This window comes from Eleginops maclovinus, chromosome 11, assembly GCF_036324505.1.
Source record: "Eleginops maclovinus isolate JMC-PN-2008 ecotype Puerto Natales chromosome 11, JC_Emac_rtc_rv5, whole genome shotgun sequence".
Classification (NCBI taxonomy): domain Eukaryota; kingdom Metazoa; phylum Chordata; class Actinopteri; order Perciformes; family Eleginopidae; genus Eleginops; species Eleginops maclovinus.
Window position 1 is genome coordinate 17,235,900 of NC_086359.1, and position 23,903 is coordinate 17,259,802.

Sequence of the window (23,903 nt, forward strand, 5' to 3'; positions counted from 1 at the left end):
GCTCACATAGAAATGAGGAGGAGCTCTCACACACACACACACACACACACACACACACACACACACACACACACACACACACACACACACACACACACACACACACACACACACACACACACACACACACACACACACACACACACACACACACACACACACACACACACACACACACACACACACACACACACACACACACACACACACACAGGTTAAAACCTAATTTGAAATGAAATAAAATGAATGTAAATTTAATTCAGTTTAAGTTTTTGAGCTGTGATAGATCACTACAGAGTGACATGAATTTCTTTCAACTCTCGTGACAAAAAGTGGGTCTACAAAGTTAAGAAAAATAAAAGTACGAAAAAACTAACAAACAAACACAGGCTTCTGAAAAAACAGCAAACTCACTGTGTAAAGTAAAACTGCAGCAATCAAACATATTCATATTTTTAAAATAAATAAAAATACACATGCTCCTGACTCACTTTTCATGGTGCTGTGCTCCTCCATCAGGGTGGGGGTGCCGGGCAGGGTGTAAGAGGCTGTGGTGGCAGAGGGGGTGACTCCCGGGGTGCGTGCAGACATGACGGGATAACGGGAAGGCGAGTCCTCACATCCATTCCCGTTAACTTGCATATTCAGTAACAACTTATTCTTCTTTACACATCTGAAGAGAAGGAAAGCAAAACAAGGTTAACTGGACAATACAACTAGAACACATAGGCCCAGCTCCAAATTGTTGTATATTTACAGGGACTGTGGCAAGTAACTTATAAAATCAGGTTTAAAAAGAACGTTTACAAAAAAAGAAGTACGATTTTTGGAGATTAAGTATAATTACTATTTATTGTTTTTGTACGAGAGATGCCGATTATAACCAGGGTAATGAAAACGTACAACATTTCCTGTTTCTGCCGGAAAGAGGGGAGTTGGTCCCAAAGCTTTCCGCAGTATTTACACCCTCCACATTAAAGCAGGAGCCTCATTCAGCTCTGAGTGAGACTACAGACGGTGTTTAATCGGTCAGAGTTTCAGATGTTGGTTTGGAATCGGTTCACAGACTGTTTAGGGTTAGGGTTATGTAAGGGCTAGGGAGGCACGTTGGAGTACCTAAATAACTTTGGTACCGGATGGACAGGGTGACAGGCTTAAAACCCTGACGAAAGTCACAAGCAGGCATTTATTTGCACGTGGGTTATCTTTAAGAATTCTTTGCACGTATGTCTAAAATCAATTTGCTATCATAAATGTAAAATTCCATGTTGTCCACAAATATTAAATGTATACTAGAAAACTATTTCATGGTGTTTTCTGATGGATGAAAACTAATGTTTGTTGTCACTACTTGCTGCGAATTGGTATGACTGTAAATTGTCCTTAGCAACGGTCTGTTTTTCTTAGCAGCGGTTTGCTAGCGAAAAATAGCAGACCTCTAGAATGTTCAAATTGACCAATCAGAATTGGGTATTCAACTAAGCTGTGTAAAAACAAAGTTCACTTTTCTGTAAAAAAGTACAGGATTGTTTTACATGAGTTATTATACACTATGATCCTTGCAAAAGCATTTATAATGTAATATGATACTAAATACATACTAAAACTGCCATAAGACATTTAAAGACAAGATTAACAAAAGCATCCTTGCCAAAAACAAAATTGAAGTATTAAATATTATTATCAATTATATTATATTTTAGAATACAATGTTGGAAGGAAATCCCCCTTGTGTTTAAGCATTTTTAAGACTTTTAATTTATTTTATGAATGATTTAAGACTTTTTCGAACCAATGGGAGGACAGTACCTTAAAACAACAGTTTTATTTTACAGTGATATGAGCAGATAATAACACATTATAAGTATGTTTATAATGCGTTATGGACATGCGTGTAACAGAAAGTGATACCTAAGTTATCAATTTCTCTCATTTCATAATGAGTTGTGTTCAGATGGTAAAATATCATGCAGTGTACAAAGCCAGGATTAAGTAGTAGGATTGTCTCTGAGTGTTGGATGCATTTGATCCATGTTTAGCCATATTTATTTCTGCCTGGTTCTCATCAAAGCTTTCCATAAACAGACAGGATATTATGGATAAACATGTGGCTTGTTTGTGTATATGCATCTAATCACAATATAAAGAGCAAGATAGATTTGGTGTGTCTTGCCACCTCTGAGCTTTAGTCCCAGGAAAGACTTCCTGTTTTGACATGAGTCATAATCTCTGGGAATCTGTGCAGGGATTAGCTCTTCTTATCCAGCCGGAGCAAAGGAGCAATGGGCAGGAAGTGGAAGCATGGAAAAGAGGGAAATAGAGAGGGAGGGAAGGAGTGGGAGTGTATCTCAGGAAAACTCTGCATCTGTGCATACATAAGTGCAAGGCTGAGGTGGGAAAAAGACAGCGAGCAGATGCTTTCAAATAAAGAACAGAAATAACATCCACCCAATTACAGCAAGGCCACCATGATCATGCTAGTTTAAGTAGGCTACGGCACCCACTGCTGCTTTTATGTAAACTATTTTACAATTTCTATTACTGGCTTTTTGTACTATTTAAAGAGGACCTATTAGCTCTTTTGGGTTTTCCCTTTCCTTAAGAGTGTTCTATAGGTTTTTGTGCATGTAAATGTTCAGCAAAGGCTAAAATCCAGAAGATAACAGCACAGCGAGTTTCCCTCCCACACAAATTCAGAGATAATTCAGTGTTGCTGACATAGAATGATTAACCTTTTTTTAAATTGTCATTAAAATGTATATTTTCAAATAGAATGAATTGCATTCCCTCATCTATTAGAAAAGGATAAGAACCATTTGCGTGAGACTCCAAACTAAAAATCATATTTAAGAGGTCATATGCCAAACAAGGATTTTAATATAATAATGTAATATTTTTGCAATTTGGATATTGCACGAGTCCCTATTGAGATCAAGATTAATTGTGCAGCCCTAGTTCAAACAGCTGTCTGAGCGCTTACTTGTTGGAGGGGGGTTCTTCAATGCGGTTGCCCAGCTGGGACTCGTGGCTCTTGCTGCGCGTCAGGGTGATGTTCGGGAGCAGATGCTGCACTTTGCGGGACGGCGGTGGAGGTGTGCAGGGGGGCTTAAGTCGGTGTCGCCTCTTCGAGGGCGGAGTTATAGGTGGGGTTGATGTGCGTCCGTGGAGACGGGCGGTGTGGGATAAGGCCATGGGGAACGGGTCTGTGAGAGGGCTTTCAGTGTAGCTGTAAGATGCCATTCCATCAGGCATGGGAACCGCCGACACCGAGCCCGAGCGGTGATGAGGGAAGACGGCGCAGGGGGTGGATGGGGTGGAATGGACGGCTGATGGGCGGGCAAGAGGCGAAGGACTGTGAGGGCGAAGTGGGGTCCCCAGGCCGGTTAGCTGCTCCGCGGTCAGAAGAGGGCCACTGTCCCTCCTGGTGGGCTCAGACAACCAGGGAATGACGTCTTCCCTCAGCTCACCTCCTGCACAGAAGGAAAATTCAGTAGAAAAACAAGAAGAAACAACGTGATCCATGCTGATTATAAAGGCTCCCGTGAAGAATACCAGTACCTGATTCAGAGGCACTCTTCAGACAGGAGAGGGCAGCACTGAGCCGGGCACATTCCTCTGAACTGGACCCCAGTCTCCGCATCGTATCCCTCACCTGAGTGCCTGACATCTGCAGTAAGGCATCCAGGGAAGACTTTGCTTCCACTGCCTGCAGAGGCAACAGCAAGACAAAGAAAGGGTAAGAGCTCAGTATAACAGTGAGCAAAAACACAAACAAAATGTAACGCTTGGGCAATATAAAGGAAATCACATTTTACTGTTCTTTTTTAAAAAAAAATTTTTTCTTTTTTAATTGTATGGTTGACCATTGGTGCCTCCTCAAAATATTCACAAAATGAGATTTTTTATACATTAATCATCATTTATGTGGATAAATATTTGGGGAAGTTCTTAAATCAGATAACATTTTCGTAATGCTGCCTTCAAAACGATAAAAATACATGTTACGATATTAAAAATCTATGAAGATATCTAGCATATAATATCTATATACTACCCAGCCAGAGTGTCAATGCAATGCTTTATCTTCTTTCCTTTTTTCACATCAATCAGGATTTTCTTACACAATTTTACAATGGTGCGGTCTGAGATATGAGTGATCACTGAACAGAAGGAAGCTTTGACAGCAGCTAACAGGAAGACAACAGCCATCACACAACATTTTGCAAGTAGGGGATACTATTAGTAAGGCAAGATCAGAGTGGGAGTAGCACTGTTAGGCTACAAATTAAAGTATAACACTCAGGCAAGACGCTGATACTTGTTTGCTTGGAATAAATACACTGCAACACATTTCGCAGAAGACTCGTAATTTATACTAGACGTTTGAATGTGAATCAGCTACTTTATCAACACAATGGAGAGACAGTTAAACACTGATAAAAATCAACGACGAAAAACAAGATTATTGAAACTAGCCTCAGCGCTGGTTGGCTACAAACACAGACACAAAGAACACAGTGATCCTGTTTTTTAATGTATCTATTTGACAAGCAATGACAAAAATAATTCACCACAAACTGTTTGTGTATGAAACAAGGACATATGAGATAGCCCAGTGAGTTTAGGATGTTTTTCAGACATGGGAAGTACGCAATTGCTTATCAGTCAGGTTAAACCCTTTGCTCTGAGAGGGCAACCAATGATCTCAAAACTAGGGCAGCCTCCCACACTCATGTGTACACTGTAAGCAAAAGAAAGCACACACGCATGCAAACACACTAACACATAAGGGTGAGTGATGTGATATTGCGAAGAGGCTGTTGGCCCTGCCTCCCCTCCCACCTACTCACTCATAATAATGTTACAATAATAGCACCACAAACTGCATGGCTTGTCCTGCACATGATTGCTGTACTGCGCCGTCATTGGAACAGTATGATTGGTCAGAATTGCTATGCATGTGTACCTAAGACAGAATAAAAGTACTGGATGTAGACACCTCAACAACACCCATTTATTTGTCAACTATGATTTGTCTGGAGGAGAGTATCGTGAGTGTATCTTTTTGTTTTGCAAATCGGGGGTTTCCATCTACACATGAGATCATTTTGGGGGTCGCCATCTTGTTTTTTTGCATGCCCTGCTTTAGCGTCCATTTCACTCTAAATGGCACCATCAATTACTCACATCAATGCTATGGAATCTAGCATTTGAGACCATAAACGTATTAGGAAAATGTTTACCGAGGTTACAAATCAGTTTGGTAGTAGGGAAATTTTCTTATAGACTTCTATACAATATGCATGAGATCATTATGCCTCCTGTGGCCATTAAAAAGAAAGCAGGTTAAGCCAATTTTCGCCTTCACTTTACAAAGCTGGATTTTGCCTTTTGAAGTAAACACAAAAATACATCTTGCAGTTATAAGTCAAACTTTTAACAGGTTTAATTAATTTGGGACTCTTACCTTTAAAAGTCTCCGAAAAATACTACTCAGTTAGACAGAAGTGTTAACAAATGCACCTCTATCAAACAACATAGAAATGCACAGACAAAATAAAATATCAACTATTTTTGTAATATTTCAACAAAACAGTTACATTGCTAGTCTTGCATTGGGAATGCTCACAATGCTTCTTGTAGCGCGTTAATCAAGGCCGCTTATCGATGATACAGACAACATGAATGAATTCAGAGAAAGACGCACATGATCCTTTAAGAAGCTTGCCAACATGCCAGCCACATTATACAACATGATGCAAAGCCTGACTGTAAGTTAAAGCATGGAAGCAGATGAAATGGATTCCAGAAATTGAAATGTTTTTGGACAAGCCATTACATAACCCAGACTTGATAGTATAGAGTGAGGAGACGCGCTGCAGAAATATTAATCTTTGATCTAAATGGGTCATCCACACACCATTCCGGTTGGTATACAACACATACAAATGAGCAGTTTTACTATCAAAAACACTTTGTAGGAAATGATGGTGAGGTTTTAACTGGAAAGCAAACAAAGCACAGAGCATGACAGCTGTGAGTAAGAAGAAAACAATAATGAGATATAGAAATGTGCAGTAAAACATGCCCAAATGTGGGATGTATTAGAGAAAAGCAAGTGCAGAAAGATTAAAAATAGGCAGGTTATTGTTAAGTTACTAATACTATACAAAGACCAACTGACAAGAACAACACAAACATACAGAACATACAAGAAGAGGATATAACAACAACATCAAACAAATCATCTTACAAGAATCACACTAAACTTGGGGAAAAAAAGCAAAGTTGGTATCAAATAAGGTGAATATCTTTCCAACATTTTTTATTTGAGCAAAAATCTACCGGTGTCACACAGCCTTTTTTCGTGTGAGGAAGTAGTTGCGATCTTTCAAAGTAAGAGAATTTAGCTCAACAGTTTCGCCCAAACTGGATCTTTGTTAATTTCGATCCAAAAAAAAGAGAATTGAGACCATAAATACAAACTGCATTCATAAATGCTTTTCGTTTATTTGTCAATAACCTATTGTTTTCACAGATTTTCCTTAACATTTGTGGAATTTGATTTTTACATTTTTCTAAAACATCTTGGTGACTTTACAGATCTTTTTGCATTTAGGTGTTTTACAATAACATATTACACATTTGCTTACAGATTATTTTTCTGTTCACACCAATAAAAGAGACACATCTACCTCCCACATTATCTAATGCTAACTTTGCCTGTAGTTTTCAACAAATATGGTAGTCTACTTAAGCCTTTCTTACAGATATGGTAGACTTTAACAAAATATAATAAAGTTGAAATTGCTGACCCATACAAAAAGGTGCTGTCCATTCCCTAACATAGCCCAAAATTATAAAAGGCAGTAGTTAATACATTGCCTTGAAAGAAGTGTGAAATAAGGATTTTCATTTATGATCAAGTCCTTGAATATGATGAGCATAAATAAAGTGGCAGTGCTCCTCTTTTAGAAAGACATTCTGATGGTGACGGGTCAAGTATTCCTCATGTATATGTTGAGCAACGGACTTAGTACACAAACAGAATCCACGTTTATGTGACAGGAGCACAGTCACTCACAGACAGAGAGGGTGAGGGAGACTGATATGAACTCAAAACAGCGTGACCCACCTCGATGAGCTCCGGCCGCAGGTTGATGGTGCGTAGCCAGTCTTGTAAGTGCGGGTAGCTGTCCAGCGTATCGGGCCTCTCCGTCTCTGGCACTTTCTGCTTGCACTGCAGCTGTTTACATATGTATTTCATCAGCTTCACCTGCAGGGGAGCAATAGAGAGCAGATGGGGGGGGGGGGGTTTAGAAGGGGAGACTCACAGTGTGCTATGAGCTACAGCTACAGGCAGGCCTTCAATGTCACATCGTGTGAGGTAACAAAGAAATATGCAGAATGTGTGTCGTTTCTTAACTTAAATATCACACATAACTCTTTGGTGCAATGACAAAGTAACTAATGGCTATTGTGGCTGTTAGAAAAGTGACATAACATCAAAAAAAAGGCCAAAACCTGACTAACATTTATCAATATAGCTGCGACAAGGATTTTTATCTAAGTCTATAAAAAGTCAGAAATAGTGAAAGATGTCCAGTGTTTCAAATTCCAAGGTGATGTCTTTAAATGTCTTGTTTTGTCAGTCTAAAACCCACATTTTGTTATTTTTAATAAAAGATACAAACAAGGGAAAAAAAGTAAATCTACAAATGTAACAACAGCATTTTTGCATGAAATATTATATTAACAATTAATGGATTATCAAAATAGTTTTCCCTTATTTTTCTACAGACCTTCTAATCGATTAGTCAACTCATTTCTGTAGCTCCTATCATCACCCAAGCTTATACAGGCTAACAGTATTTATTTACCATCGACGTATGCCTCTTCAATAGAATAAAAGGTCACATGAATTGCTTCATACTTGCGTTTTGAACTCAATGTACCTGCGGTAATGATCCCAGTGTTTGTTTAACCCAATTTCCCAGTGCCTCCAGTGCAGAAGACAGTTAATTAGATATAAAGACTATTATCACAGAGAGGAACAATGAGCTGGTCATCTAATGAGAGCATCTGCGGTGCTGGCACAGCAAACAAAGAGTGTTTGGAACACGAAGCAGCTCGGTGACATAATGAAGAAAGTGCCATATGACCAGACAATTTTCCAGTGCGTTTCAGAGGCACTGAACTGTCTTTTCCACCACAAACTCTTAGAAAACATTGTGTGGAATGTATTGAACCTTTTGTCTGGAGCAATAAATGTTTACTTATGTTATACATTAAGTGCAAAGTCATTTTTATCATAGACTTACACAATCTGGTTTAAAAAATGTCAACCATAACGTTTTACTATTGAAACAGTGATTATACTTCCATTTTCTTTCTTACGAATTTTAAAATATTGGCATTAGATTAAATTTGATATAAATAAACCATAAATAAAATAAAACCACACAATCAATTATTTTGCTTTGTTGCCCAAAAAGTACCTGTACATAAATAAATTCAATGTACTTCTACTAAAATTTGGAACATTATTCTTAAATGGACAACAAACTGCCAATTCAGTTTGTTAATGGTTTGAGCCTATGTTGAAAAAAGTGCAAATATTAGCTGTAAATCAGAATCAAAAATACCTTTATTTGTCCCACAGATGGGAAATTTACATTTGTTACAGCAATGAGCCAAAGATAGCTTAATATCAATCAAGGAGCATGCACAGAAATATTAAAGATACATCCAGAAATTACACATTTAAAAAATATACACATCTAGCAGTAACAGTTTAGTGAAATATCAGCCAGATGAAACCATTAAAAAGTTGGAAGTTTATATTGAACATTTAAATTAAGATATAGGTAGCAAAAACAACAACTCTTGTCTCTAACTCGGCTTAAACCCAGAATGTTCCCACACCAAAGGAGAGGACGATAAGTCGATTACAGAAAAATAATCAAGATATTGGCCATGTACTGTTTCCTCACAAGCTTTTCCCAATTAGCCATAACAAGCGACACAAAAAGGTACATAGCATAACAAATATATTCCTGTGCGACCAGTTTAAGGGAACATAAATCATTGGCTTTTTCCACTTGTACCTCCTCATCCTCTCCAAACTGCTTCCCAACCGTCTCCACATTCAGGTGGCGCAGCTGTTGAAGATGAGAAGAACAAAGGCTTGCCTGTTGCTCAAGGAAGTAGCCTACTGACATACAGTAACCTCCGTTTACAATCTTCCTCTTACATCTGCTAATCAGTCCAGGTGAAGACCATCGTCTGAGCGCATCTCATATTCACCCGAATATAAAAGCTGTGAGACTTTACCCACGATGCTTTGAAAGCCAATGTCAAGTGCAGTGGTCCTGTGAGTAAGTATCACAATGAACACCGTGGTATTGGCTTGCATCGGCCGCGTTGTGCCGTATAGAGTGTCTCCTTATCTCGCAGTCTATCTGTGAGAGTCTATTACAGCAGGCAGCACCTTCAGAAGAGCTGTGTGCCTGAGCTACAATGAGGAGCGCGCGGCTTTCTCTGCTCATTCAACTTCCATTCGACAACCGGAGAGGAGCTCATGAAGCCCTGCTACTCTCAAAAGTGCGGCCTTGGGTTGTGAAAAGGCTGCTTCGTGGCAGCTAACAAAAGCATCTCCACTGAGGGACACGGAGATGAAAGAGGATGGAGAGGAAGTAAATGCTCTCCGTGTTGACGCTGACTGCAGCTTTTCAGCTCTGCAATTACTCAGCTTTTATGAGGTTGCACTCAAGGGCATTATAAAATAATAAAACGGCATGCATTATTGAATGTAAACTGATAAAAATGGATGTTTGAAAAAATGTACAAACATGGACCGTGTCATGAAAGCTGATTGATTCTGAAGAAAAACAAATGCAAAATAACTGTGCCTACACATTTACATCCCTGAAAAAGCACAAACACCTGCGTATAAAAGTCTGTGATGTGTGGGAGAGAAACTCCCTCTAGAGCGAACTTTGGGATTTTAGCCTATGCAGACAATTTCTACCCGAAAAAGCTTAATAGGGCCACTCGTACTTAAAAAACAGATGTTAAGGAGGGTGGTTCCAAGAGCCAAATTACCCAAAGGAGTCTCCATTTTCACAAAATAAACAGAATTAGAGGTTCAAACTTTTAAAAAAACACAGATTATAGCAGTTTCAATGTAAAAATCTAGACATTTTGATAAAAACGTTATAAAAATTCAATTAATTACTGCTAAAAACTTCTGCCAAGCAAGCACAACAGAGTAAAGCCTAATGGGAATATGACGCAATTTCAGAGGAAAAAATGAAACAAACCATGAATAGAATCACAGATTTGTTTTAAAATTATTGGAAACATTTTGGAGAATCAAATTACTCAACTCAACAAAGCGTATTAGATCAATCTATTACAATGTTGACTATCCTAACCTCATTTTGGCATTGTTCTGAATACATTGTATATTTAGGATTTGTACATTATTATGTATATTATCTATATTTGTTATTTATACATTTGCATTCTTCTCTCTTTGCATTGCAAATGCTGCACAGACATTTCCTTCAGGATAAACAATGTTTCATCTCATCTCACATTCTTATTTTACACATGTGTATAGAAACACATAACGTATAACCATGTGAAACCGGGATATTTTTATATATCCAACACTCTGCATTACAGAGCCCCACATATTATTCATCGCTCTTTTTAAGTATCTGAATTAAGTGTTTGTGGAGATGTGAACTGGCAGTGAGAGGCCTTAAACTCGATGTGGCTAATGAGCCCCCCCCCCCCCTTCACACCAGTTCAGACCTGTGACGTCAGGTTACCTAGCAACACCTATTCTGAGTCGTCAGCAACATTTCAGTGGGATTTTCCCATACATGTGAAACACGGAGTGCAGACACAATACATGATCTCAACATGCAAATATCCCCACGTGTCATCACCGTGCACGTGATGATAACTGTAGAAGCAAAAAAAAACAATACTATTGACCAAAAATAAAAAAGGGTGGATGGTTACACAAGCATTGATATCAGTGTGTTTGTGTTGGGAGCATCAACAAGCAGAGAGATAATGACAGGCCCCTCCTGTGCTTATTATTTTTGGTGCAGAGTGAAGAAAGCATCGTTTGACGTGTGGCCTGGAGGTGGGAGGAGGGGGAGGAGATATGGCGTCAGAGCCCACCTGTCAGCAGAGCTAAACAACACCATGGCAACGGCTTAATGCTGCGAGGACATGAGTGACAGCCAGAGACTAGGCCACCAGAGAGGGGAGAGAGAGGGGAGGGACAGTGGCAGATCCCATGGCTCCAGTTATTTTCTCAATCCTCCTGCTGACTCAGCCACTTTTGGTGCACCTGCCAGGGATATTATGGCCTATCTGAGCAACAACGCTTTATCCCAGAAAATAATATTTGCACAGGAAGTTCAGTTCATTTCTCTCAAGACTGGAAATTCTTATGTTTCTTGCCATCAGGACAGAAACATTTCTACGTCCCGGGTCATATTTAAAAAGGCCACGAAAAATCCAGAAAATATTGCATATGTCTTTGATATTTGCTCAACTTCATAATGTGAGACAAATGCTGTTTGAGAATACAAATACTTTGAGCAACAAAAAGGGACTAGTGGTGGAAAGTCAATTTACTTAAATTTACTATTATGCATTTTCAGGATCATAACTGTATTTTGTGCCTCTACTGTGACACGTTTACAAGCTGTAATGTTCAAAAAGTGTTTAGAGTGCTTAGAGCTGCCCGGTCCTTTAGCAAATCACATACAAAGTGTTGGGAGCGCTAAAACGTATATAACATGCCAGAGGAAAGAAAAACCCCTCAAAAGCATAATAGGGCCTCTTTAAGTACTTTTAAATAGATAATCAAATAGATACATTTACATTTCCTGCTACTTTATATTCCTACTTCACTTAAATGAATAGGCAAATGTTGCACTTTTACATTTATGTGACAGCTGTAGATACTAGATTTATATTATTAATACTAATGTTAAACAAAATGTAAGTTATTATTTATTGTTAAAGGATTGGGATGAAAATGTATTGATTGATTGATAGGGTAAATTCACAGGCTAAAGTCCACAATATACAACGTTTTAAAAAAGGCTACAACATTTAAGGGATAAACACAATAATAACGTAATTCAATGATATAATATTTTTTTTCAATATATTATCTGAATTGACATTTGTGTGAAATATGACTTTTTGATGCTGAAACTTTTATCCCTAATATATATGCAGGAGTTTTAATTAGTATTTCAAATATACTAGTAAAAGATCTTAGAAATGTTGTACTTTTGTTATTTTTACTGGTTGTAGCCTCTAGGCTCCTCTATGTTTACTGGTTGCAGCTAGCAACGTAGCACCAGAGCTTGAAGATAATGCAAATGTAAAGCTAGTTTTCATATTTTTTTTAGCGGCGAATCGGAAAGGATCATGGGAGTGAACTCTGCTGATTAGAGTGACGTTTTACAGATGATGCACAACTTTATGTACAGATTAAAAAAAGATGAAAATGTCAAAAGATGAAAATGTCAAAAGACAAGCGCACAATGGGGGCAGGCAGACGTAGTAATGCAGAGGCCAGGTCACATGGACCTGAGGGGGGAGTACAAAGGGGGATACAGTCTCAGAAAATGCCCTGTTGCCCCTCCTCCATTGTTGTTATCCTTAGTGCTTGTTGACCTCTACTGGGCTGGGCTAGGGGCTGAGGAGGTTATGAAGTGGCCTCCAACTCTCTGTTTGGTAACTGAACATTGTTTAGGCACAGCTTGACATATTGGACCAACAGCAAGTTGTTGGTGGGGCCATTTTTTACAAAAGTGCCAATTTTTTATAGAACTGCTGATAATAATGGACAATTAACATATTTTGTGAAAACTGAAAAATAGTAAATAAAAGGATATTTTCTCTAAAACAGACAAAATTGAAATATATTGCTTTTATATAGAGAGCTGCAAAACCAAGTCCACTTATTGATAAGTCGATCAAAATTGTATATTCTTGTTTTTCTTTTTCCCATTTATATGATATTTAAGAGTATACCTTTGGGTTTTGGACTGACGAAACAAGACATTTAAAAGACTTCATGCTGGACCTTGACATTTTAAAGACCATACAAATAATCTATTAATTTGGAAATCTGCACACTTGACGATATATAATCATAAAATATGATACATTCATTACTTGCAGCCCTATAAACACAGCAAATTCACAACCAGACACCATGCACACTTCCTTATTATTTGGAGAAGCAAGTACCTCTTTTCCACTAGAGATGTACTGCAGACCAAAACCTAAAAAGTACAGGATGTAATGCACCTCATCCTGAGTCAGTTTAAGAATAGATTAAGGCCTGCCTACACATTTTAAAACCACCCTGATTTCCCCATCATGCAGTCCATTCTTATTGGCTCCACCACAAAAAAAGGAAACAGAGACAGGGTCAGCGTTGCTACAGTTGCTAGAGTTGTGTTTCCTCTCTACCCTGATCGACATCCTCCATTGTCTTCTCCTAGGCCTCCGACACACACACACACACACACACACACACACACACACACACACACACACACACACACACACACACACACACACACACACACACACACACACACACACACACACACACACACACACACACACACACACACACACACACACACACACACACACACACACACACACACACACACACACACACACACACACACACACACACACACACACACACACACACACACACACACACACACACACACACACGTCATGTCATAAGAAGCAGCCCAGCGGATTGGCTTTGATTCTCCCCTCCCCTTTTCTTCCCTGCTCTCCCCTCTTGCACAGGCTCTTTGCGCGTCATTTGATTTTCTTATTTAACAACCAACCCTGAAAATGCGTAGGAAGAAAGATGTCTAAATATAGATGCAGCCACAACAGCTCGCACCACGAGCGCACAGCAAACTCTCTCCAACACCGAGAGGAGACAAAACAGAGTGAAGCTTTGCTGTTTGCTGATCATTACCCAGAGAGCTGTGATTAAATAAGATAAGAATTGCTTTTATGTAAAAAAAAATCTTACACACTTGTTTTATGTTATGTAAAACATAAGCAAAGGTTTTACAGAAAGGTTTGTCTGGATCATGTCAAGTGAATTGGTTGGTCAAAATGTCAGGAAAATATAAAGAGTTACATTAAAAAGAAACACAGGGGCAGAGACCATGCTGAGTGGGATTAACATGTGAAAAGTGAAGTACCAGTTAGCACTGCATTTGAGAGGCCAGTATCATTATCCTCTCACTGGCGAAAGGCAGAAAAAAAAACACACACACACACACACACACACAGACACACACACACACACAGTTCAAGTGGAATAATAAAGCTCTTTCAATGAGAGTATAAAGTGAGATCAAGTCTCTCTCGATGGCCCTCCAGTGCAATATGGGAGCGATTCCCGTTTGCACCTCAAATGTGACAACTACTCCGACATCGAGGTGCTTCAAGCTTTTGTAGTAATCATATATATCATGTGTAGCTGCTACAGGATGGTTTACATGTGCTCGCTTTGATTTCAAGATAACGGCAGGGGCTATATTGTAAACACAGACAGTAAATAAGAAGTGGATATCGTCACTGTGATGTCGACCATTTGTTTGTGGACTAAGGTCTTGAGGCCATGAGTTTCGCAATTTGGCTGCTGCCATCTTGATTTATTAGGAGCCAGAAGTGACACAAGAAGAAGTGATAAACAAACACTAAAAAATACATTTTTAGGTGATGCTATGATTAACTATTTAACTGAAAACACACTGTAAGAGAGTTAAAGTTCTGAGACAGAAAACACAGACAACAACCAAAGACAAATAACGCCCCGTGGCAGTGACCTGTCAATCACAAGGTAGCCAAGCCCTAAAGCAAACCCTGCGTGGTTGTCTATTTAATTTAAATGCAACTATAATTTACAAAATAAACAACTCGCTGTACTGAGAATACATAAATCTAGCGTTTGAGCCTATAAACTCGTCAGTAAAATGTATACTGAGGTAATAAATCAAGTGAGAAGTATGGACATTTTCTTATAGACTTCTACACAATTGCAATTATTTTTGCAACCATTTGCTGGAAAATAAAGAGAATGCAGGTTTAAGGCACTTCAACATTGGCTTTGCTGTTTCGACCTGGAGGTTAGAGCTTCATTCATACATCTCTCACTACAATGGGTCAAGGTTCAGACACAACAGAGATGAGTTTTCTGGATATCTTGGCCATGACAGCACCGGACATATGCTAGTAACTTTAGAGTCAGCGTAAATCTATGATTAACTACAGAGTCTGCTGACTGTTTGACGCATGTGCCAAATGATCATCTCAAGGAGTGCGGAAGAAGGAAGTGAAAGTGGCAAGATGTGGTTTCAAAATGGTGTGCCAGTAAAAATATAGGAAGTAAGACTGCTGATCATGACAGTGCCCCATGCTTGGCCAGAAAATTGTGAAAATACGAGGCTTCTTTGTAATGATGTCAACACTTGACGGTGAATTTGACCGGGATCATCGATCACTAGCTTAGAAATATAATGCACATCTAGAAGAGCAAAAAATTGTTTTATGTATTGTTTGAATAAACGTAACATGCTTGACAAATATACTTTGCGTTGCCTTTTGAATGCGATTGAAGTGTTCAGTACTGAGAAATTCTCTTATCTCGGTTTCCTCACAGGGTTCTTCAAGGCTAAAGAGCAGCAACATGAAGCTGGCGGACTTAACCACATATCTAAAACTTCTGTTTAATATGTCTAACAGGTTTTAAAAAGGGAGAATATGTATTATGACAATAAACAGTAAATGTATTATTACAGTTTCTCAGAAGTTGAATACTGTCTTCTATGCTTTCTTTACAAACTGAGATAAACAAATCACAACACACACGCAACTGGAACTGATAAACATCAGCCCCACAAGGTACAAAATCATATCTTACATACAGTGGGGCAAAAAAGTATTTAGTCAGCCACCAATTGTGCAAGTTCTCCCATTTAAAAAGATGAGAGAGGCCTGTAATTTTCAGCATAGGTACACTTCAACTATGAGAGACAAAATGAGAAAAAAAAATCCAGGAAATCCCATTGTAGGATTTTTAAAGAATTAATTGGTAAATTCCTCGGTAAAATAAGTATTTGGTCAACTACAAACAAGCAAGATTTCTGGCTCTCACAGACCTGTAACTTCTTCTTTAAGAGGCTCCTCTGTCCTCCACTCATTACCTGTATTAATGGCACCTTTTTGAACTCGTTATCAGTATAAAAGACACCTGTCCACAACCTCAAACAGTCATACTCCAAACTCCACTATGGCCAAGACCAAAGAGCTGTCAAAGGAGACCAGAGACAAAATTGTAGACCTGCACCAGGCTGGGAAAACTGAATCTGCAATAGGTAAGCAGCTTGGTGTGAAGAAATCAACTGTGGGAGCAATTATTAGAAAATGGAAGACATACAAGACCACTGCTAATCTCCCTCGATCTGGGGCTCCACGAAAGATCTCACCCCGTGGGGTCAAAATGATCACAAGAACGGTGAGCAAAAATCCCAGAACCACACGGGGGGACCTAGTGAATGACCTGCAGAGAGCTGGGACCAAAGTAACAGAGGCTACCATCAGTAACACACTACGCCGCCAGGGACTTAAATCCTGCAGTTCCAGACGTGTCCCCCTGCTTAAGCCAGTACATGTCCAGGCCCGTCTGAAGTTAGCTAGAGGGCATTTGGATGATCCAGAAGAGGATTGGGAGAATGTCATATGGTCAGATGAAACCAAAATAGAACTTTTTGGTAAAAACTCAACTCGTCGTGTTTGGAGGAGAAAGAATGCAGAGTTGCATCCAAAGAACACCATACCTACTCTGAAGCATGGGGGTGGAAACATCATGCTTTGGGGCTGTTTTTCTGCAAAGGGACCAGGATGACTGATCTGTGTAAAGAAAAGAATGAATGGGCCCACGTATCGTGAGATTTTGAGTGAAAACCTCCTTCCATCAGCAAGGGCACTGAAGATGAAGCGTGGCTGGGTCTTTCAGCATGACAATGATCCCAAACACACCGCCAGGGCAACGAAGGAGTGGCTTCGTAAGAAGCATTTCAAGGTCCTGGAGTGGCCTAGCCAGTTTCCAGATCTCAACCCCATAGAAAATCTTTGGAGGGAGTTGAAAGTCTGTGTTGCCCAGTGACAGCCCCAAAACATCACTGCTTTAGAGGAGATCTGCATGGAAGAATGGGCCAAAATACCAGCAACAGTGTGTGAAAACCTTGTGAAGACTTACAGAAAACGTTTGGCCTCTGTCATTGCCAACAAAGGGTATATAACAAAGTATTGAGATGAACTTTTGTTATTGACCAAATACTTATTTTCCACAATAATTTGAAAAGAAATTCATTAAAAATCCTACAATGTGATTTTCTGGATTTTTTTTTCTCATTTTGTCTCTCATAGTTGAGGTATACCTATGATAAAAATTACAGGCCTCTCTCATCTTTTTAAATGGGAGAACTTGCACAATTGGTGGCTGACTAAATACTTTTTTGCCCCACTGTACTTCAAATGAATCAACAATTTTGCTGATGCATTAGGAGACCGGCAGCAGAAGATCAGTGAGCATCTACTGTACCTGTTTCCAGTGCAGCAGCTAAAAGCCAGTGATCACTCTGAGTCAAGAGGTAGATTTTGAATCAATCCTAGATGTTCTTATCCTCAAATTGCAATATGGAAGCATAATGAACCTGGCTAAACTACAAACAAGCAAAGCTAACTTGAGGTATCACATTTTGCACTTCATACTTTCAGAGATCCCCCCCTTCACAACGGCCTCTCTTACTACAGGAAATAGACTTCAGAGCAGCTTTAATAGGTTTCAAGAATCAGGCAAGACCAAGAGCCTTATCATGTGGAAAAATGTCAGTGCAAAATGCATCTGGAGACAGCGCACCTCAGGAAGTACTCTGCTAGATCACGTCCTGTTCGAACGCAGTGACGAAGCACAAATGACCACAGAAGAAGTAGAGTTGGAACATGAAGGGCGGGACAGGCCGTGAACTTGACTACAAAATTGTTCCCACAGTATCTTGCCATCTTGTAGATTAAACCTGACAGCTAGCTAAAGAGCAACACATATATTTTGTAAGCATTATGAAAATGGATAAAAGCTGAATTGAACATATCATGGTTTTGTCATCTGTGCAAACATAGAATACAATACAAACTGATATTTCTGGTTGCCTTTTTGTTGCTACCTGCAGAAACACAGTAAATCTGCAAATTAACAATTTTGCTTCTTGACCATTCTGAAGGTCATAAAAACCTGTTCTGTTAGGCTATTTTGTCTTTTGTGTGACAGAGTAAATGCATGGTGCTTTCTGGAACATTAGTTTTTAAGGGCAATAGCACAATTGTTCATAGCGTGTTCAGTTATACAGAAATAAAACAGACATGGATAATTGATAGCCTCCAGCCAATCAGGAGTTAATATTCCTTTTATCCAAGGTATAACGCTTAAATAAACCATGAGGCAGAAAAGCCATTTACTATCTATCATGTCTTGAGAATGTCTGCGTGTCTGAAGCCAATACTAAAGATACATTCACATTTGTAAGCCTTTCACATTTGTACTATGAAACTGTTTTTCACAACTTGTTCAAATCTACTGTATAAGGCTTTTGCAACCCAACACACCAACTCCCATTTTCCCATCACCCTCCGCTGCAGAAGACGGGCCTTATGTCCCCTCATGGCATTGTTACTAAAAACATCAAGCTGGACTTTCCATGACATTATTCCTCCAGTCATCCCGCAGCTGAGAATATTGCAAAAACAATATGTTAATATCCCAAGGACGAAAGCTTAAGGCCTGAGATAAAAAAATATATAGTCTATAAATAAAAAAAGGACAATATCAACATCATATAGTAGGTATTGTACAATTAAAATAAGTCCAACTTGTATGTAAAAAGCACTTCTGATGATGGTGATAGTAACATCTTATTTTGCATGTATATAATTTGCATGGTAATGGTTGAAAGGCCAGAAAATAGTGCATTCTTTGCTGATACCTCACTGCCTATAGTAGGGTATGCTGAGGCCCTTTGAAGCCATGGCTCTTGCGCAAAGCAATGTCAAGTCATCCCAAAACCAATGAACAGAATATGCATCCAGATGCAGGAAAATCCGGTTTTGCAACAGATCAACACGTCGTACATTTTTTGTATTTGTGTAGCTTGCCTGTGGTAGGCTGCAGACTGCAAATCCTGTGCAGGGAACAGCACACGGTAGTGTAAATTATAGCAGCATCAGATTATTGAATGTGTGCCATTAGGCTAGGGAGGTATCACAGAATATTTCCACCTCGAAAAAAGGTCACACAACGAATCTTCTACGGGAATAATACATGCAAACATCTGAATATTATTTGTTAAATATGCACTTCAATGCATCGAAGCATTGGTTTATTGTAAGGGACTGAATGTGCTCAGCAGAGTGACACTCAGTGATAGGGCGCCTCGCTTGCAGCCGATATTCAGCCTATACGAGGCGGACATAGTGTTAGGGCTTCATGACTCCGCAATTTGACTACACTGCTCTCTATTGCAGGACATATTTATTTAATAAAATAAGCGCATTACCTCCAAAGTGCGTATTTCTTGCTGTGTGAGGTCGTTGGACACGGCGCATTTGGTCCGGAGCCCCTGTAAACTGGAGATGGAGATTTCAATCATGTTCTGGATGAGTTCGCATTGATGTAGTGCGGCCATCGCTGCGCCACCAACACCGCCACTGCCGCTACCCCTCTCCGGCTGCTCATCACTCTCCACCATCTTCCCCCCTTTAGCAGACACACTATCCATTCCTCAGCATTGGGCACGGGTGAAAGGGGGCTGGAGTCAAACTGTTAGGAGAGAATAAAAACACATGCAGCGGTCCAACCAGCGACGCAGCGACCTATTGTGGAAGTTAGCTGACAGCGAATGTCCCCTCAGCTCCAATTCAGGACAAAAAGTCAGGATGCTATGTTTTTTTATTTTATTTACTAAAACACGGTGCTCGACGGTGACTCGGGCGGTGAAGCGGGCCGAAGTGCAGCAGAGCTCGGCTTGTGTTTTCGGTCCGTACAGGCTACCGACGACAGGCTACTCTCTTCCACCGACAGCTCTCTGGCAGAGGCTTTCACCGTCTGTCAGCTGTTGGGAACATCATGGGGCGCGGTGCACTTTGGGAAATGGAGTCAAGCGGCCTATACTATACTCCCGGCTACGACAACGTCCCCCACCCTCTCTACGCGGGCACACACAAACACAATAAAAAATAGACAGTAAATAGCTTTTTTAACCGATATTTAACTTACACTTTTACTGGAAAATATATATATTATATATGCTGTTAATATGCTTTTCTGTAACAGAAAAACACACTTACAATAGATACGTCGAAATCATCACATTTAGGTGCTGTGTTCAGGGCCCATTTTGACCCAGTTAACCTACTTTGAAAAACACCAAAAGATCAATAAAAAAGATGCTTACTTATTATTTGTAAACATTGCTGCAAACACATTATAAGGAATTGATTAAAAGATGACAACCTAATCAACTCTAAATTAATGGATCTTGTAAATGAAATAAATGAAAATTGTAAATTAAGGTTATATCTTTCACAAAAGAATGGAAAATTGTGTGAGGTGTACAATACAAATTACAAATTACTACTGACCCTTCAGTTAGTTGTGACAATGAATGTATCCATGAATGTTCATCAGTTTTACCCCATTGTTTTTTTTCTTTCTTATGATTTGTTGATTGTTATTTTACATATTACAGTTTTACCTGTATCTGCTAATTAATGATATTGTGGTTCTTAAATAAATGTTATTTTTCTAATTGTGTTTGATATGCTATTTTACGTAGGGTTAATTTGTTGTTAAGTATAAGTAAAGGCACAATTTGTACGACAAATACAACTTTTTGTTACACATTATTTATGGATTTAGTATTCATTAACCACTTTCATAACTTTTTGGTCAATTTGATGTATTTTGAACATATGCACCTTTCCTGCATTCAACATTTTACATAAATAAAAGTACAAAATCTGAGTTTCAAATTTAATTTAAAGTAAAATAAGTAAAAGTATTCATTCAGCACAACATAACATTTCAGAACAAGATATATTATATTGTTGGATAATATTCATCTGGGAGAGGAGGGCCTTTTTAAAATTATAAATAAAATACATCATACAAATATATCAATATATATTTGTCCTATACTGATGAACAATAAGTACTTTGTTGATTATAGCTTGTGTTATACCCAATCTGAATCTTCAAAGTCACTTCAGATCTACAATTAAATCAAGCTGCCTCTGAATTGTAATGGATTTGAGGTTTGAAGAAGCAGGAAATGAAACTACCAATGTTAAGTACAAATACTCCAAAACCGTAATAAAGTAGAGTAGCCAAATGTATTATGCTACTGTCCACAATTGGCATTCAGGATGTTATACTTGTCTCTCTTATATACTTGAACAGCACAATTGCACAGTAGTGTGGAGAGGTAGGGCCCAAAGAATAATGACCACCTTTCCCCTCACTCACTGCACAATGCACTGCCTCCGTATACACTGTGTTGAGCAAAAGAGATGCGTCATTAGGCCTACAGGGATACTATAGATGTTTTAGCAATAGGATTAGCAGGCCACAGGATCCTTCTGTATTTTATCAAAGGTACAATCTGTGATCAGAGTACAGCCCCCTTCCCATCCTGCCAATTCAAGTCCACATAGTTGACATTCCACTTGCATGTAGTCCAGTGAGTGAACATGGTCTGCATACAAATGCAGACTGTGCACTTTCCACAATGATGTGATGTTAGTAGTGGAAACAGAGCAGTACACCAGTGGTTTTCAAACATTTTTGAAGTACACCCAGGCCAGCGCAACATTTATTGTAGGAGAAAAAACCCATAGAAAGAGGAAAAAACAGATTGTTACATCAGTGTTAACAACAAGCAAAATTGTAAATGTTTTTTGAAATTTTAAAATTTAAACATAAAAATAAATAAAAAAGGGCATTCACGTCTCATTCCCCTTTTTGAAGAATACATTTTTAAAAATGAAAGTATTTCCCTTAATTGTCATTGTTTTTGGTATTTTTTATACTTTGATTGATTATATATTTTTTATATTAGTGTTGAGAGTTGTGCCCCCTCCCCTTACCAAGACCAGAAAGTTCTAATAGATCTAGCATCTTAATTTTGCTCTCAAAGTGCACCAGATGCATGAAATTCACTTTAAAATGTTTTTAAAAATCTGCCCGGGGGAACATGCCCCCGGACCCCCCTAGAGGATGTGAATTCCACCCTACTCCTAAGACATGTCAACATGACTAAGGCTAGGTAACATGGACTTGGTTAACGTGAAGAATATATCGAAGATGCAACTAGCACAAAACACTATGGGTGTAGCGGCTTTGCTCAGTGCAAAACTCCCAGACTTACTTACCCAACATCATGCAATCTGAGTTCCTGGTTATTGTACTACCCCTAACCCCCCCCCCACACACACACCTTAAAAAAAGAGGCCCCAAAATTGTGTCAGTGCTAGCATTTGCACGCACACAGCTTCACCTCACCTCTGGGCTAAGCCCGCCCAAACTTGAAAACCTAGCTACGCCCCTGATGATTGGTAAACTGCTTAGAGATGTCCCTCCCCTTAGCCTATCCATACAATGTGTTGGAGCGCTAGCCAGTAGAAATGCGAGTGTTACATATTGATGTCTTTATGTTACGGAGGTAAATAAAAGGAGTCCAATGGAGTTCACAGGGATTTTAGCCTTTGCAGACCATTTACATGCATACAAACCTATATAACACTCCACAGGAAAGAGAAAACCCCCAAAAGCAAAACATGGCTGCATTAAAAGTGATAGAACTTGCTGCAACAGCACAGTACAAATTATATGCATGGGGGTGGGAGGGTTGTGCAGGTTTTCAAAACCATTAAGCAACAGTACACATGGCTCATTGCTGTAATGAGGGTGTGATGTTCCTTCCTTTAATATACCCTGATTATACAATGGAACATGAGTCACCTCTCATAGAGCCCTTCGTTCCTTCTCTCCATCTGTCACTTCTCGTCTTCTGATTGCAGATTGTATTGTATGTCACACTGGCCAGACATGTAACAGCAGCCTTGTAAGCAAGTATAGGAATCAGTGAAAAAGGAAACACAGGAAGCACAAAACCTCAGTGGTGTTTTGGTTTACCATCAACTTCCAAATTGGCCGAAACCTTTAATGTGACATTGACACCAAGTTTCGGTCCTAAACTATTTGCTGTTACTGTGAATTCAGTCCTGCAGTATTAACAGCACAGATTTGATGGTGACATGCCAGCACAACCTGCTGCCAATTTCAGCTATTCTTTTTCTTGAAAGTGAAGTTACTGCATGTGATCAAAGTAATGGAAGCTTTTTAAGGGGCCCTATTCTGCTCATTTTCTGGTTTAATTTTTACGCGCTAGTTCAAAAAGCTCTTTATTTTTCTCACACTGCCTGTGCTGCAGTACCTCTTTCACCCTCTGTCTGAAACCAGAGCCCAGTCTGCTCTGATTGGTTAACTGGCAAGCTCTGTTGTGATTGGTCAACCACTTAGAGATTTCCCGCCCCTTCAGCTTATCATGTACAATGTGTTGGAGCGCTTACCAATAAAATCGAAAGTGTTACGCAGTGAAGTCATTATGTTCCAGAGGTACAACATGTCCAATGAAGGCATTTCAGGCAGAGGGGGAGTGTGTGGGAGAGAGACTCCCTCTGGAAGAGCTTTGGGA

The 23,903-nt window shown here is 39.3% G+C and overlaps 1 protein-coding gene across 3 annotated transcripts in view; it reads right to left on the bottom strand.

Moving 5' to 3' along the window:
• The window catches only part of ksr1a (kinase suppressor of ras 1a), a 32,942-nt gene extending 12,705 nt beyond the window's left edge, over window positions 1-20,237 (bottom strand). For 2 of the 3 annotated variants that reach the window (XM_063895026.1, XM_063895025.1), the window contains exons 1-5: window positions 19,707-20,237; window positions 7,136-7,276; window positions 3,559-3,706; window positions 2,981-3,470; window positions 492-673 (exon numbers count right to left, since the gene is read on the bottom strand). In XM_063895026.1, the coding sequence (XP_063751096.1) occupies window positions 492-673; window positions 2,981-3,470; window positions 3,559-3,706; window positions 7,136-7,276; window positions 19,707-19,928 (1,183 nt within the window). In that variant the 5' untranslated portion in view covers window positions 19,929-20,237. Of the gene's footprint in view, window positions 1-491; window positions 674-2,980; window positions 3,471-3,558; window positions 3,707-7,135; window positions 7,277-17,698; window positions 17,815-19,706 lie in introns of those variants that run through there. The other variant, XM_063895028.1, reaches the window with a different exon arrangement.
• Between the last annotated feature and the right edge of the window lie 3,666 nt (window positions 20,238-23,903).